The 16,491-nt window shown below is 44.2% G+C and overlaps 1 protein-coding gene across 3 annotated transcripts in view; it reads left to right on the forward strand.

Moving 5' to 3' along the window:
* The window catches only part of osbpl1a (oxysterol binding protein-like 1A), a 217,741-nt gene that overhangs the window by 181,079 nt on the left and 20,171 nt on the right, over nucleotides 1-16,491 (forward strand). For all 3 annotated transcript variants that reach the window (XM_060823911.1, XM_060823912.1, XM_060823913.1), the window contains exons 21-25: nucleotides 3,340-3,522; nucleotides 10,298-10,405; nucleotides 10,490-10,579; nucleotides 13,711-13,837; nucleotides 16,047-16,172. In XM_060823911.1, the coding sequence (XP_060679894.1) occupies nucleotides 3,340-3,522; nucleotides 10,298-10,405; nucleotides 10,490-10,579; nucleotides 13,711-13,837; nucleotides 16,047-16,172 (634 nt within the window). The remainder of the gene's footprint in view (nucleotides 1-3,339; nucleotides 3,523-10,297; nucleotides 10,406-10,489; nucleotides 10,580-13,710; nucleotides 13,838-16,046; nucleotides 16,173-16,491) is intronic.

Raw genomic sequence — 16,491 nt, forward strand, 5'->3', positions numbered from 1 at the left:
ACCCACGCCCTCCACCTCCTCCAGGATTTTCGCTTCCCCGGTCCCCAACGCCTTATTTTCACTATGGACATCCAGTCCCTGTACACCTCCATCCCCCATCACGGGACTCCAAGCCCTCCGCTTCTTCCTTTCCCGCCGCACCAACCAGTACCCTTCCACTGACACCCTCCTTCGACTGACTGAACTGGTCCTCACCCTGAATAACTTCTCTTTTCAATCCTCCCACTTCCTCCAAACTAAAGGAGTTGCCATGGGCACCCACATGGGCCCCAGCTATGCCTGCCTCTTCGTAGGATATGTGGAACAGTCCATCTTCCGCAACTACACTGGCACCACCCCCCACCTTTTCCTCCGCTACATCGATGACTGTATCGGCGCTGCCTCGTGCTCCCACGAGGAGGTTGAACAGTTCGTCAACTTTACTAACACCTTCCATCCCGACCTGAAATTCACCTGGACTGTCTCAGACTCCTCCCTCCCCTTCCTAGACCTTTCCATCTCTATCTCGGGCGACCGACTCAACACAGACATCTATTATAAACCGACTGACTCCCACAGCTACCTGGACTACACCTCCTCCCACCATGCCCCCTGTAAAAACCCCATCCCATATTCCCAATTCCTTCGTCTCCGCCGCATCTGCTCCCAGGAGGACCAATTCCAACACCGCACAGCCCAGATGGCCTCCTTCTTCAAGGACCGCAGATTCCCCCCAGACGTGATCGACGATGCCCTCCACCGCATCTCCTCCACTTCCCGCTCCTCCGCCCTTGAGCCCCGCTCCTCCAACCGCCACCAAGACAGAACCCCACTGGTTCTCACCTACCACCCCACCAACCTCCGCATACAACGTATCATCCGCCGCCATTTCCGCCACCTCCAAACGGACCCCACCACCAAGGATATATTTCCCTCCCCTCCCCTATCAGCGTTCCGCAAGGACCACTCCCTTCGTGACTCCCTCGTCAGATCCACACCCCCCACCAACCCAACCTCCACCCCCGGCACCGTCCCCTGCAACCGCAGGAAATGTAAAACTTGCGCCCACACCTCCACACTCACTTCCCTCCAAGGCCCCAAGGGATCCTTCCATATCCGCCACAAGTTCACCTGTACCTCCACACACTATTGCATCCGCTGCACCCGATGTGGCCTCCTCTATATTGGTGAGTCAGGCCGCTTACTTGCGGAACGCTTCAGAGAACACCTCCAGGCCGCCCGAACCAACCAACCCAATCACCCCGTGGCTCAACACTTTAACTCTCCCTCCCATTCCACCGAGGACATGCAGGTCCTTGGACTCCTCCACCGGCAGAACATAACAACACGACGGCTGGAGGAGGAGCACCTCACCTTCCGCCTGGGAACCCTCCAACCACAAGGTATGAATTCAGATTTCTCCAGTTTCCTCATTTCCCCTCCCCCCACCTTGTCTCAGTCGGTTCCCTCAACTCAGCACCGCCCTCCTAACCTGCAATCCTCTTCCTGACCTCTCCGCCCCCACCCCACTCCGGCCTATCGCCCTCACCTTGACCTCCTTCCACCTATCCCACCTCCATCGCCCCTCCCCCTAGTTCCTCCTCCCTACCTTTTATCTTAGCCTGCTTGGCTACTCTCTCTTATTCCTGATGAAGGGCTTATGCTCGAAACGTCGAATTCTCTATTCCTGAGATGCTGCCTGGCCTGCTGTGCTTTGACCAGCAACACATTTGCAGTTAAAAACCTGCCCTCTAGTCTTGAAATTCCCCATTTTAGGGAAAAGACAACTACCATCAACTTTATCTATACCTCTCATTATTTAATAAATGTCTAATAGCTTGCTTTTCTACCTTCTCACTCCAGTGAAAGAAGTCCCAGCCTTTCTTTATAACGTCCATAACCAGCAACATCCTGGTAAATGTCTTCTGAACCCTCTCGAGCTTGATAATATCATTCCTATAACTCGGCGACCAGAACTGGACACAGTATTAGTGGGCGGCACGGTGGCACAGTGGTTAGCACTGCTGCCTCACAGCGCCTGAGACCCGGGTTCAATTCCCGACTCAGGCGACTGACTGTGTGGAGTTTGCGGGTTTCCTCCGGGTGCTCCGGTTTCCTCCCACACTCCAAAAATGTGCGGGTCAGGTGAATTGGCCATGCTAAATTGCCCGTAGTGGTAGGTAAGGGGTAAATGTAGGGGTATGGGTGGGTTTCGCTTCGGCGGGTCGGTGTGGACTTGTTGGGCCGAAGGGCCTGTTTCCACACTGTAAGTCTAATCTAATCTAATCTATTCCAGAAGAGGCCTCATCAATGTACATACTCAAAGGTCTGAGAATTGAAGGCAAGTGTGCCGAACGCCTTTTTAACCACCTATCTATATGTGACGCTCTCCTAGGTTACTGTTCTACAACACTACTGAAGGACCGATCATTAATTGTATAAGCCCTAACCTTGTTTGTTATATCAAAATGCAATATCTTACATTTATCCAGATTGAACTCCATCTGCCATTTATAACCTCTTTAATAATCTTAGATACCTTTCACTGTCTACTACGTCACCAATTTTGGTGTCAGTGATCTAGACAGACACTCCAGTTCAATACTGAGGACATTTTGACATGTGGAGAAGGAGTTGAACTGACTCCCAGGGTAAATGTTGATAATCTGAACATGCTATTTGAAAACCAGTCCTGGCCATCGATTTCTCCCTCAGCTAAAAGCATAACAACAGATATGTACAGGCATCCCCCACTGTCTAAAAGTAAAACGTTCCCTGGAAACCTTTTGAAAGCTGAAAATGGCGTAAAGTGAAGATGCATGATTTATATGAGAAAAATGTTGCAGTTTTCGTAAAAGTGCAAATCCTCTTCGAGTTCGCGAAAACAGGTACTAGTGTAGGTTTTTTGTAAAAGTAAAGTACCAAGAACAAAGAAAATTTACAATCCAGAAACAGGCCCTTCGGCCCTCCAAGCCTGAGCCGATTCAAATCTACTGTTTAAGGAAACCATTTGGGTTTTTCCCTAGCAACGGAAATGGTTTCATGGTCATCACTAGACTCTTATTTTCAGATTATTAATGAATTCTGTCATGCTGAGGTTCAAACCCAGGCCCCCAAACATTTACCGTTGGACAATCACTTACTCCCATTATGTGCTTGACTATCCTTTGTAACCTATAGAAAGCATCTTAAGCTCTGTGTTTAGCTCCAAGTCTACAGTAAATCCAAACAATAAGATTAAGTTAGGCAGTGAAGTATTAATTTTCAAATGCATAAAGTTTTCTTAGTTCTGAAGTACCTGTAGTTATTTTTGTATCTTGAATTGGTTAATGTTATGGTCCCCTGTTCTTTTTTTCGCAGGCAGGATCTGGGATTCAAGCTTATATCTGAGCAAGTTAGTCACCATCCTCCCATCAGTGCATTCCATGCTGAAGGATTTTCTCAAAACTTTGTTTTTCATGGATCCATATACCCAAAACTCAAATTCTGGGGTAAAAGTGTGGAAGCAGAGCCAAAAGGAACTATGACATTGGAGCTTTTAAAGTAAGTGATAAGCATGTAAAGTTAATTAAAACAAGTGGATGGAATTAAGGTTCAGCTATGACCAAACTAAAAGGTGGAACTAGCTTGAGATACTGAATAGCCCCCATCGTGGGCGGCACAGTGGTTAGCCCTGCTGCCTCACAGCGCCAGAGATCCGGGTTCACTTCCCACCTCAGGCGATTGACTGTGTGGAGTTTGCACGTTCTCCCCGTGTCTGCGTGGGTTTCCTCCGGGTGCTCCGGTTTCCTCCCACAGTCCAAAGATGTGCAGGTCAGGTGAATTGGCCATGCTAAATTGCCCGTAGTGTTAGGTAAGGGGTACGGGTGGGTGGTGGGTCGGTGTGGACTTATTGGGCCAAAGGGCCTGTTTCCACACTGTAAGTAATCTAATCTAAAAAAAATTGATTTTTTTTAAACTCACTGGGTGTTGGTGTCACTGGTTGGTCCAGTATTTATTGCCCAGGTGAAGGTGGTGGTCATGAGCTGCCTTCTCAAACCCAAGCAGACCATTCAGTGTGGTTAGAGGGAGTTCTGGGATTTTGACCCAATGACACTGAAGAAACAAAGATATTTCCAAGTCAAATGTGTAGTTTGAAGGGAAATTTGTAGGTGGTGGTGTTTCCATGTACTTGCTGCCCATGTCAAGGTTAGCTAAGTTGGATGGGCATCTGGTTTATGATCGAGTGTGTGCTGCTGGAAAAGTACAGCAGGTCAGGCAGCATTTGAGGAGCAGGAGAATCGATGTTTCGGCCTGGAGCCCTTTATTCCTGAATGAAAAGGATGGCGGGCTCTGGCCCGAAACGTCAATTCTCCTGCTTGGATGCTGCCTGAACTGTGTTTTTCCAGCAACACACTCTTGACTCTGATCTCCAGCATCTGCAGACCTCATTTTCTCCTATCTGGTTTATGATAAAGTAATGCCAACAGTGTGGGTTCAATTCTTGCACAGGCTGAAGTTACCATGAAGGGCGCTCCTTCTCGAACTCTTCCTCACCTGAGACATGGGTAAAACAGTTTAAAACACCACCAGTTGTCTTACCGTAATAAGATAGCAGTTCTGTGCTCTGGTAAGATTATGGTAATTTTACTTTATCTATATGGTAAGGGTGGTAGGTTTGGAAAGTGCTGCTAAGGAGTCTTGGTGAATTTTAAGAGTGCATCTTATAGGTGGGTTCTTTTTCAGTTCACTCATGGGACATGGTCACTGCTGGCTGGTCAGTATTTATTGTCTGTCCCTAGTTGCCCTTGAAAGGTGTGGTGAGCTGCCTTCTTGAACTGCTGCAGTCCATGTGCTGTAGGTTGATCCACAAAGCCCTGAGGAAGGGAATTCCATGAATTTGACCCAGTGACAGTGAAGGAACAGCAATATCTTTCCAAATCAGGATGGTGAGTGACTTGGAAGGGAACTTGTAGGTGGTGATGTTCCCATGTATCTGCTGCCCTTGTCCTCTTGATGGAAGTGGTTGTGGGTTTGGAAAGTACTGCCTGAGGTGAATTTCTGCAGTGCATCTTGTAGATAATACACACTAACTGCTGCTATTGAATGTCAGTGGTGAAAGGAATGGATGTTTGTGGGTGTAGTGCCAATCCAGTGTATTCCTTTGGTGTCAAACTTCTTGAGTGCTGTTGGAGCTGCACCAATCTAGGCAAGTGGGGAATATTCCATCACATTCTGGCTTGTGCCTTGTAGACAGTGGGCAGAGTTTGGGGAGTCAGGAGATGAGTTACTTGCTGCAGTATTTTTAGCCTCTGACCTGCTCCTTTAGTCACTGTTTATATGGCGGGTGCGCTTGTGATTCTTGTCAATGGTAATCCCAAAGATGATGATAGTGGGGGAATCAATGATGGTAAGCCATTGAATGTCAAAGGTTGATGATTAGATTGTCTCTTATTGGAGTGGTCTTTGTGTGATGTGAATGTTCCTTGTCACTTGTCAGCCCAAGCCTGGATATTGTTCAGTTGTGTTGCTTTTGAACATGGTCTGCCAGGGGATCTGAGGAGTTATGTATGGTGATGAACATTGTGCAATCATTAGTGAACAGCTATTGATGAAGCAGCTGAAGATGGTCGGACCTAGGACACTGCCCTGAGGACCTTCTGCAGAGATGCCCTGCAGTTCAGATGCCTGACTTTCAACAATGACAACCATCTTCCTATGTGCCAGGCATGACTCATACCAGCAGAGAGTTTGCCCCCTATAATACCCATTGATTCCAGTTTTGCTAGGGCTCATTGATGCCACACTCAGTCAAAAGTGGCCTTGATGTCAGGGGCTGACACACTCATCTCCCGTCTGGAATTCAGTTCTTTTGTCCATGTTTGAAGCAAGGCTGTAATGAGGTCAGGAGCTGAGTGGCTCTGACAGAACACAAACTGGGCAGGTTATTGCTGAGTAAATGCTGCTTGGTAACACTTGACGACCGCTCCATCACTGATAATCGAGAATAGACTGATGGGGCAATGGCTAGCTGAGTTGGATTTGTATTGTTTTATGTGTACAGGTCAAACCTGAACAATTTCCCACATCTGGTTCCCAGTATTGTAACTGTGCTGGAGGAACTTGGTTAGGGAACAGCATGTCCTGGAGCAGAAGTCTTCAGGAATGTTGTCAAGGCCCTTAGTCTTTGCAGCATCCTGTTCCTCAAACTGTTTCTTAATATCATGTGGAGTGGTTCACATTGACTGAGGACTGGTATCTGTAATGCTAGGGACCAGTGGAGGATGCAGAAATGGATCATCTACTTGGTACTTCTGGCTGAAGACTTCAGCCATGTCATTAGCACTTACATGTTGGGCTCTTCCATTGTTGACAATATAAATGTTTGTAAATCCTCCTCTTCCAGTGAGTTATTTAATTGTCCACCACGATTCATGACTATATGTGACAGGATTGATCTACTGGCTGCGGGAGTGCTTAGTTCTGTTTTGTCACTTCCTGCTTATGCTACTTGGCATGTATGTAGTCCTGTTTGGTAGCTTCACCAGGTTGATACTTCACTTTGAGGTATGGCTGGCACTGGTCCTGCCACACCCTCCAGCACATTCCATTCAGGCCAGGGTTGATCTCCTTAAGTTGCAGATTGTACTGGAGTACAATGCTGCTGTTGATGGTCCTCAGCACCTCATGGATGCCCGGTGTTGAGTTCATAGATGTCATCGAGCAGTACAGCATGGAAATAGATGCTTCGCTCCAACTCGTCCATTCTGACCAAATATCCTGAATTAATCTAGTCCCATTTGCCAGCATTTGGCCTATATCCCTCTGAGTTCTTCCTATTCATATACCCATCTAGATACCTTTTAAATGTTGTAATTGTACCAGCCTCTACCACTTCCTCTGGCAGCTCATTCCAGACACACACCACCCTCCTATGTGGTTCCTTTTTAAATCTTTTTCCTTTCATCATAAACCTGTGCCCTCTAGTTTTGGAGTCCCTCACCCTGTGGAAAACACCTTGGCTATTCATTCTGTCGATACCTCTCATGATTTTATAAACCTTTATAAGGTCACCCCTCAGCCTCTGATGCTCCAGGGAAAATAGCTCGAGCCTGTTCAGCCTCTCCCTATAGCTCAATCCTTCCAACTAAATCCTTAAACCTTTTCTTAACCCTTTCAAGGTTCACAAACTCCCTTCTCTGAGGAAGACCAGAATTGAAAGCAGTATTCCAAAAATGGCCTAACCAATATCCTGTATAGCTGGAACATGACCTCCCAACTCCTATCCTCTAAAGGCAAGCAAACCAAATGCTGTCTTCACTATCCTGTCTACACGTCAGTCTAATTTCAAGAAACTATGAACCTGCACTCCAAAGTCTCTCTGTTCAGCTCCCCAGGATCTTAAGTCCTGCCCTGATTTGCCTTTCCAAAATGCAGCACCTCCCATTTATCTAAATTAAACTCATCTGCCATTCATTGGCCCATCTGATCAAGGTCCCATTGTACTCTGAGATAACCACCTTCGCTGTCCACTACACCACCAATTCTGGTGTTAAATGCAGACTTACTAACCATACTTCCTACGTTCATATCCAAACACTCATATAAATGACGAAAAGCAGAGGTCCCAGCACTGATCCTTGTGGCACACTGCTGGTCACAGATCTCCAACCTGAAAAGCAATCTTTCACCATCACCCTGTGTCTTCCACCTTTCAAGCCAGTTCTGTATCCAAATGGCTAGTTCTCCCTGTATTCCATGAGATTTAACCTTGCTAACAAGTCTACCATGAGGAACCTTATTGAATGCCTTACTGAATTCTGTACAAATTATGTCCACCACTCTGCCTTCATCAATCCTCTTCATTTCTACTTCAAAAAATTCAATCAAGTGCGTGAGTGTTGGAAGTCTGTCCTATTTACCATGGTGATAGTATCCCATCACACAATGGAGGGTATCCTCATTGTGAAGGTGACTTTGTCACTTTGTGGTCACTCTGTCTGTTACTGTTATGGACCTGCAGTCAGCAGATTGGTGAGGATGAAGTCAAGTATGTTTTCTCTCTTGTTCCCTCACCACCTGCCGCAGACACAGTTTAGCAGCTCTGTTCTTTAGGACCCGACTAGCTCGATCAGTGGTACTGTTGCCGAACCACTTTTGGTGGTGAATGCTGAAATTTCCCACTGAGTATATTTACGTTCTTGCCGCCTTCAGTGCTTCCAAGTGTTGCTCAATATGGAGGAATATTGATTCATTGGCTGAGGGAGGTCGCTACATGGTAATCAGCAGGAGGTTTCCTTGCCCACGTTTAACCTGAAGCCAGACCTCATGGGGTTCAGAGTCAGTTTTGAAGATTCTCAGGGCAACTCCTTCCTAACTGTGTATAATCTCTGCGGGCCTATCCTGCTGGTAGGGTCTGGGTTGTTGGCTGTAAGCTGTGATTATGTCAGGCTGTTGCTTGAGTAGTCTGTGAGATAGCTCTCCCTATTTTGGCAGTTGCCCCCAGATGTTAGTGATGAGGACTTTGCAGGGTCAACAGGGATGTTTCTACCGTTGTCTTTTCCAGTGCCTAGGTCGTTGCTGGCTGATTTGTCCAGTTTCATTTCTTTTTTGAACACTGTTGCTGCTGAGCATCAGAAGTAGAGAGTGGATGTCAGTGCAGAAACCCTTCCAGATGCTCTTAAGAACCAACCTGCTTAAAGTAAATGTTAAGTTTCAGCTGCTTTGGAAACCACAAGAATTGTTCTGCAGCTTAACTTGATGAATTTGGTTGTAATATGTATAAACAGCGATAAAGAACATTTAACAGTTTGCTTTCAGGCAAGCTGTTCAGAATATTAAATTTGAACGCTTGTAAACTGGTCTTGGATACTAATCCAATGCTAAGCAATGGGTATTTTGTAACACTGCAGTTTACCTTCACTTATGTCCCCATCAGGTTGTAAAAAGGAAAGGTAATTGTTTACGAATGGTTATTACAAGACTGCATTCTTATATAAGGATTTGGATAAATCTGGCTGATTGCCTGAGCCCAAGAAATGTGCTTATGCTTTCATATAACCTTCATGTACCCCTGACTAGTGAGAGGACCTTGTCATAAGTATGCGTTAAGCACAATTGGAGTAGAGTTGGAGAAGAATGAAGAAACCAAAGAGTTGTGTGTTCTCACCTCAGTCTTGGAATCAAATCTTTATAGCTGTTTAACTTAGAAATCAGGTTGGTCTTTGTTAAATATGTGACAGATAAGCTTGTATCCTTTGCACAAGCCAAGGGGAACATATAATTAATTACGCAGACACAAAACATTTATAGATTGGCAGTGTTTGCTGACACCGGCAACTGAAAGCAACTATGCAAACATGTTCATCAGGGAACGCATGGTTCTAAGCACTGATGCCATCACATGAAACCGGGCTTCAGTGGGTTCGGGTTAGGATGCCCGATGTGGAACCCCTGAACTGAGAAGGGATGAGGGCCCAGAAGCTGGGAAATGGAGTGGTACAAGAAGGAACCGAGGCATTCTTCCTCTCTATCTCCCTACCGCACTCCCCTCCAGCTGTCTTCCATCCCACCTCGTCTCTGGTGCTCCTCCCGAATCCCAACATTCCCATCTACCACTGCCACACCTGTCTACATACATACCATTTAAAGTGGTGCATAGCACTCATGCAATGGTATCAACAAAAGTAGCCTTTGCCTACAGAACATCAATCTATCAGCTGTCAGTGATTTTTATTTTGGCTAAAGCTACGTGCTTCCTTAGATCACCAAATAGAAGATCCTTTATGCATTTGTTCCATTTTTAACAGCGTTATGAAGGACCTATAAAGTGCCAAATTTTACATTGATCGCACACATTCAAGTTTCAATTCAAAACACTTTAATTGGCAGGGGACCTTTCTGATGCCTGAAAGGCTGACTGAAATAAATTCAGGTTGGCTTGCACCCATTTCCAGTCTGTGGTACAAAATTGCAGGTAATAAACTCAAAAAGCCCAGATTCAACAGGGATGTGATACATTTTGGACAGATCTGTTCTGTAGTACGCAACTCATTAAGAGTAGCAAGAAGTTTTTAATTCTGTATTTGGTTAAGCTCTGATCCCGACAGTACTGATTCAGACTACAAAAATGTTCTGATTCTTAGTCGTAACGTTTCTTATCTCCATGAGCATGTGGACAGTTTCTTTTGCAAAGAAATAAGCTGGCAAGCAAAATGAAAGGCCAGAAATTGTAGAGATAACAGGTAATTTAAAGAAGGACATGACTTTCTCTTTCAGATCCTGATGACCCTGCTCCATGTGACAGTATTTGAGATTAATGTTTTACTTTTTCTCACAGGCACAATGAAGCTTACACTTGGACAAATCCGACTTGCTGTGTCCATAACATTATCGTTGGTCAGCTTTGGATTGAACAATATGGAAATGTCGAAATAATTAATCACAAGTAAGAGTGAATGAATGGCATCCTTCAGATTTTCAAACTTAGTGCAATTTTTAAGATGTAATTATGAAGATGATTTTTCCACAGAACTGGGGAAAAATGCGTTCTGAATTTCAAGCCATGTGGCCTTTTTGGTAAAGAGTTGCACAAAGTTGAAGGTTACATTCAAGACAAAAGGTAAGCTTAATCTGTTCAGGCGGTTGTATTTAAAGATAATCCTTTGCCCTTAATGCTGTGCTTGACGTTGATACCACGTCATCTGAAACATTGCAGCAATGCTAAACCTGCTGTCTAGCTTCAGCTCGACAAATTCTGCTAGTCACATAGCAGTTTTGCACCACGCCTTAGAAAGGTATTTGGGAATACAAAGAAAAGATAGATGTATGTAGTTACATTGCAAATCAACCATGATCACATTGATTGACAAAACAGACTTGAAGAGTTATGTGACTTCCTTCTGTGATTTTGTTCCAGTAATGCTGCTGATTCAAAATAACCTTAAAAATAAGGTAGCTGGATGTTTATTTATACATCTAACTTTTATCATTACTTTAGCTGCACTTGTAACAAATAAGGATATTGTGCCATGCTAAGTCAATCACACCAGTACTAACACGTGTACACTAGGATGAGAGGAGTCATAGATTCATAATGCATGGAAATGGACCCTTCAGTCCAACTAGTCCATGCTGACTTAGTTTCCCAAATCTAAACTAGTCCCACTTGTCTGCGTTTGGACCATGTCCTTCTGAGCTTCTCCTATTCATGTACCATCCTCTTGACTTGTCCCACCTATCAATCTTCCTTCCCACCTATCTGCTCCACCCTCCTCTTCAACCTATCACCTTTACCCCCACTTCCATCCACTTATTGCACACTCAGCTACCTTCCCCCAGCCCCTCCCTCTTCTGTTTATCTCTCACCTCCAAAGCTCCCAATCTCATTCCTGTTGAAGGGCTTTTGCCTGAACTGTCGACTTTCTTGCTCCTCGGATGCTGCCTGACCTGCTGTATTTCTTCAGCACTACTCTAATCTTGACTCTAATCTCCAGCATCTGCAGGACCCACTTTCACCCTCTGCAGAATATAGGTCCGGCCCAGTCGATTTACTCTTTTCTCACTGAGTTAGTTATTTTGTTGCTCTCCATCTGAGGAAATGTGTCATTTTGTAAGTAAGGTGGTCAAAACAGCGCACAGTTGCCTTCAGAAGCATGAGGTCACTGTCATTACACTGAGTACATCAATCGTTGTTCTGACTTAGGATTCAGACAAGATACTCAAGGAAGCCTGTCAGGACCACCAAATTGTATCGGGGTAGTATTATACGGGTATCTCACGACAGGTATGATGCATCCCAAGTACAGTTTTCTTATTTGTATCTTGAAGTCAGTCTGATTTGGATGTTCAATGCCTACTTCACAAAACCATGAGCAAGAATTATTAGGACTCTCTCTTCTCAGTGAAGAATTCTTCCTATTCCTGGACCATCCTAGGAAAAGAACAGCTCCACACTCTTGATATAAAATGCCAGAAGTTTCTATGTAAATCTGATCAAATGAATGAGACTGTCCTCCATTATTTGATGTACTTCTGATTCCCATCACAGTGATTTCACTTCCATTTTAATGTATCTGTTCCCCTCCCACCTCCCTCATTAGGTTAAATTACCCTAATCATACTGTGCAACATCTATAAGGCACAAGTCAGGAGGGTGATGGGAAAACTCCCCACTTGTCTGGATGGGTGCAACCCCCAAAAACACTTGACACGATCCAGGACAAAGCCGCCTGCCTGATTGGCAACACATTCACAAACATCCACTCCCTCCTCCATCGATGCTGAGTAGCTGGAGTGTGTATCATCTACAGATGCATTGCAGTGACTGACCAAGGTTCCTTGCAAGCCTATGACCTCTACTACCTAGAAGAAAAAGAGCAGCAAATATATAGGAGCATTTAAGTTCCCCTCCCCAAACCGCGTGACATCTTGATTTTGGAATTCTATCATCATTCCTTCACTGTCACTTGGTCAAAATCCTGGAACTTCAACTTGAGCAGCATTGTTGGTGTCCCTTAACTACAAATACTTCAGGAATTCAAGAAGGTAGCTCAGCATCACCATCTCAAGGGCAATTAGGGATGGGCAATAAATGCTTGTCCAGCCAGTGATATTCACATCAATGGATTTGAAAGTGTGTGGGCTTATTTAAGGCAAATTTCAGGACTGCAATGCAGCTTTAGTACTGTTCAACTGAAAGAAAATGTTGGCTGAACAAGCTCATGCTTTTATTCCATCAGCAGAGATGAACATCATATAAAATCAGAGTATTCCTAACATAATCCTCAAATGAATGCATTGCTGGTAATGCACAAATTGCTTGCAAGATTTGGACAGAATTTCTTCAGAAAGTATTTTTTTCTGTTTTGCTTCCCTCTCCCAAGACTTATGGTGGAGTGAGAGGGTGATCCAATCAGATGGAATATTGCCATAAGACATAAGAGCAGTGCTCTGCCATTCCATGAGATCTTGGCTGATCTGATCATCCTCAACTCCACTTTCCTGCCTATTTCACCCTTGATTCCCTTACCAAATAAAAATCTGTCTCTCTCAGTCTTGAATTTAACGAGCCAGCCTTGATCGCCCACTATAGCAAAGAATTCCATTGATTCATAAACTTCTGAGAGAAGTTTCTCCTCATCTCTGCCTTAAATTTTGTAGCCCTCGCTCTGAAATGATGCTCTCTGGACCTAGACTATCCTACATGGGAAACAATCTTTCTTCTACCCTTTTAATTCCTTTAAGAACCTGCATATGTTTCAATAAGGTAACCTCTCATTCTTCTACATTCCGACAAGTACAGGCCCAATCTACTCAACCTGTCCTCATAAGACAGTCCTTCCATACCTGGTATCAGACTAGTGAACTTCCTCTGCACTGCCTCTAATGCCAGCATATCTTCAATAAAGGGCCCACAACTGTTAACAGTAATCCAACTGGATGGTGATACTTGTGGAATGGTTTGGTGGGATTTGAGATGGTCAAGTAGAGACAGAGGATAGAATGGTAATTGGGATTGCTAAGTGATAGGGTTGGATGGCAGCGGAGTAGGGGGTTAAGATAAACTGTGCCTGGTCAGGACAGGATTGATGGCTAGCCAACCTTTGTCAGTTGGCAAGTTTGCATGTTTCAATTCTCATGCCAAAGGAGCTGTTCCATTTGTTCAGACAATGTAATGGAATCTCACAACACTGATGAATTAATAATCTTTCGTTCTTGATTACGCTGCATCCTTTCTGTGATCTGTCACAGTAAGAAGAAGCTCTGTGCTGTTTATGGAAAATGGACAGAGTGTCTGTGGGCAGTTGACCCCAGTACATTTGATGCCTACAAAAAAAATGACAAGAAAAACTCAGAGGAAAGGAAGCTGACCAAAACAGTAAGTATGGAATCGTTCTGAATTAATTTTAAAATGAACCATTCCAGAAGTTTGGCTGATTGATGCTATTCTTTACCCTGTGTAATAACACCCAGTAGCTCCAGAAAGGATTTGTATTGAACTGGATTCTTTTGGATTTGTTCTTGATTGGGTACCAGTTGCCCAAGAAACAGAAGAATTCTAATCATTCTCTGTGTATACCTCTAAAGTCTTGTCCCTCACCATCTCAAACCTCTTCCAGCTCTGCAGAACTCCACACTATCAAACCTCCCATGTTGTTTTTGTATCTTCACCCCTCCCTTCATCCCATTGTTACGGTTTGTATCTGTGCTCTCAGGCTCTTGCTATTGATTTCCTTCCCAAACATCTGACTCACTCCATTTGCTTCACCTTCCTTATAATTTTGTAACATTTCCTGGCCTCAGCGAAGTGGGGTAGTATTTGAGGAGAAAGGGAAATAATGAAGTGTTTCATCAGGGCAATGACTTGCAGAACATCTCTGGTAATGGACGGGGATATGGTTGGGATACAGAAGGGCTTCCTTCTGAACCGAGGTGAGCTGTCATTTAGATAATTAAAGGCCATGTTTACAGTAATTTTCCAGACCTACTAGAATTTTGTCTGTGGCAGAGTAGCTCCAGTTAATTTAGGAGTCATCTGGTCTGATGTAGGCACTCTCCCTGAGGTTGGGGACTATTGTAAATGAGAAGGCAAAGGGGATGGAAAATAAATATTTCTTGTAATAAACTGTGCTATGCAATGGTGTGAATGCAGTTGGAGTTTTGTGTACAGTTTTAGTTTCCTGATTTAAGGAGACACCTACTTACATTGGAGGAAGTTTCACTTGGCTCCTCCATGGAATGGGGATCATTTAATGGGGGAAGATTGAGCAGGCTCAGTAGATAGTTATTGGACCTCAAAGGAATGAGAGGTGAAGTTACTGAACCATATAAGATCCTGAGGGAGCCTCTCAGATTGGTTGAACTAGGGGACACTTTCAAAATAATCAGTCTCCCGTTTGAGACTGAGATGAGGAAAAAATGTCCTTGGAGAATTGTTAGTCTGTGAAATCCTCCTACCTCAAAAGCAGTGACAGCTGAGTAGTTGAATATATTCAAGACTTGGTTTTACAGATTTGTCATAGATGAAATGCCCAAAAGTATGGGCGATTAGCAAGACAGTGGAGTTAGGTATTACCAGGTTAACCATGGCCTTATTCATGGAATAGTGGGAATGGTGGAGTAGATTTGAGGCCCTAACTATCCTATTTCTGATCCTACTTTTGGAACTTATGAAGGCTCCATGACCCTAGATTGTGTCACTGGATAGGAAAGATATTCCTGAGAGTCCAGTGGAACACCTAAGGATCTGCCTACTTGTTCCTGCATAATTGAATTTTCTACTTCTGCCTTCAAGCGAACCTCTGTTGTTGAGGTGCCTTTTGATACCTGACTTTCGTCTGCTGTATCCATCTCTCCTAATGGGTATCCAAGGCTCCAGAGCTACCAACTGTCAGATTGGGCCTGAATTATCTACACCCCACAGACAGTCTGGAAGCAGCCTGTCTGGAAGATGTCAAAACATATTTGACCAAGTTTAGCCTTGAGATCCTCATTTGATGCTGAGCTCGGTGTCCTGAAGCCCCATGTTAAGTCTTCAACCATTTGATGCACTGAAATCCTTCAGTAAAAGTCAATTCAGCATAGTCTTACCAAACCATTGGGCTACTCTCTTTAGAAACCAATGGTGATGGTTTTACCTGAGGGTCACCATGCCTCAAGAAAGGGAAGAGGTCAAGAGAATCCTTCATAGTAATCTCAGCTGGTGTGGGAATTGAACCCATTCTGTTGGTTTCACGCTGCATTGCAAATCAGCCATCCAGCCGATTGAGCTAACCAAACCTCAATAACCCTTCAGTAGACCTTATTGCTAGAGTTTCCTATCTAATCTCCCGCAGTTAATCACAATTATTCAGATTGGAGTGATGCTAAATGCAGTAAGAAGGCTATAGGTTTTTTTAGTAATGTCTTAAAGTGGTCAGTATCCATTTCTTTTTCTCAGTCCCTTTGCCCATGATGCATGATCTGTAACTAATTATCGGAAATGGTATTTTCAAAGACTTTGCAGTGCTGTATTCATAATTGTTGAAAGTAACCTGGTTTTACTGGTTATATAATAACATGCATCTTTTATGGTGCACTTATCCTAGCCAGTCGCTTCAGAGAAATCAGAACCAGATGAAATGCCACTGCCTGACAATTCTGAAAGTGTACAAGTTATACCAGGGAGTCATCTGCTTTGGAAGATAACACCGAGACCACCAAACTCGCAACAGGTTTGTTTCCAAATTCCTCGGGTATGATTAGGATTGGAACTCTAAAATTAGTCTCTAAAATTACTGGTAATACAGTAGGACCAAACATGCAGAGGTTTAGGCTCTTGCTATGGGGATATAGTCCAAATCCAGCCACAGCGTGGTGAAATTTTAAATATCTGCAATTGAAAGCAATGATTGCAACCATAAAACTGTCACTGATTTTTTATAAAATCATTCTCATTCTCTATTGCCTTTTAAGGAAGGACATCTGCCTTCCTTACATGGTTTGGCTTTTGGGTAGGTATTACTGTTGTTGTGGTTCTGTTCGCCGAGCTGT

The sequence above is a fragment of the Hemiscyllium ocellatum genome, chromosome 4, assembly GCF_020745735.1.
Source record: "Hemiscyllium ocellatum isolate sHemOce1 chromosome 4, sHemOce1.pat.X.cur, whole genome shotgun sequence".
Classification (NCBI taxonomy): domain Eukaryota; kingdom Metazoa; phylum Chordata; class Chondrichthyes; order Orectolobiformes; family Hemiscylliidae; genus Hemiscyllium; species Hemiscyllium ocellatum.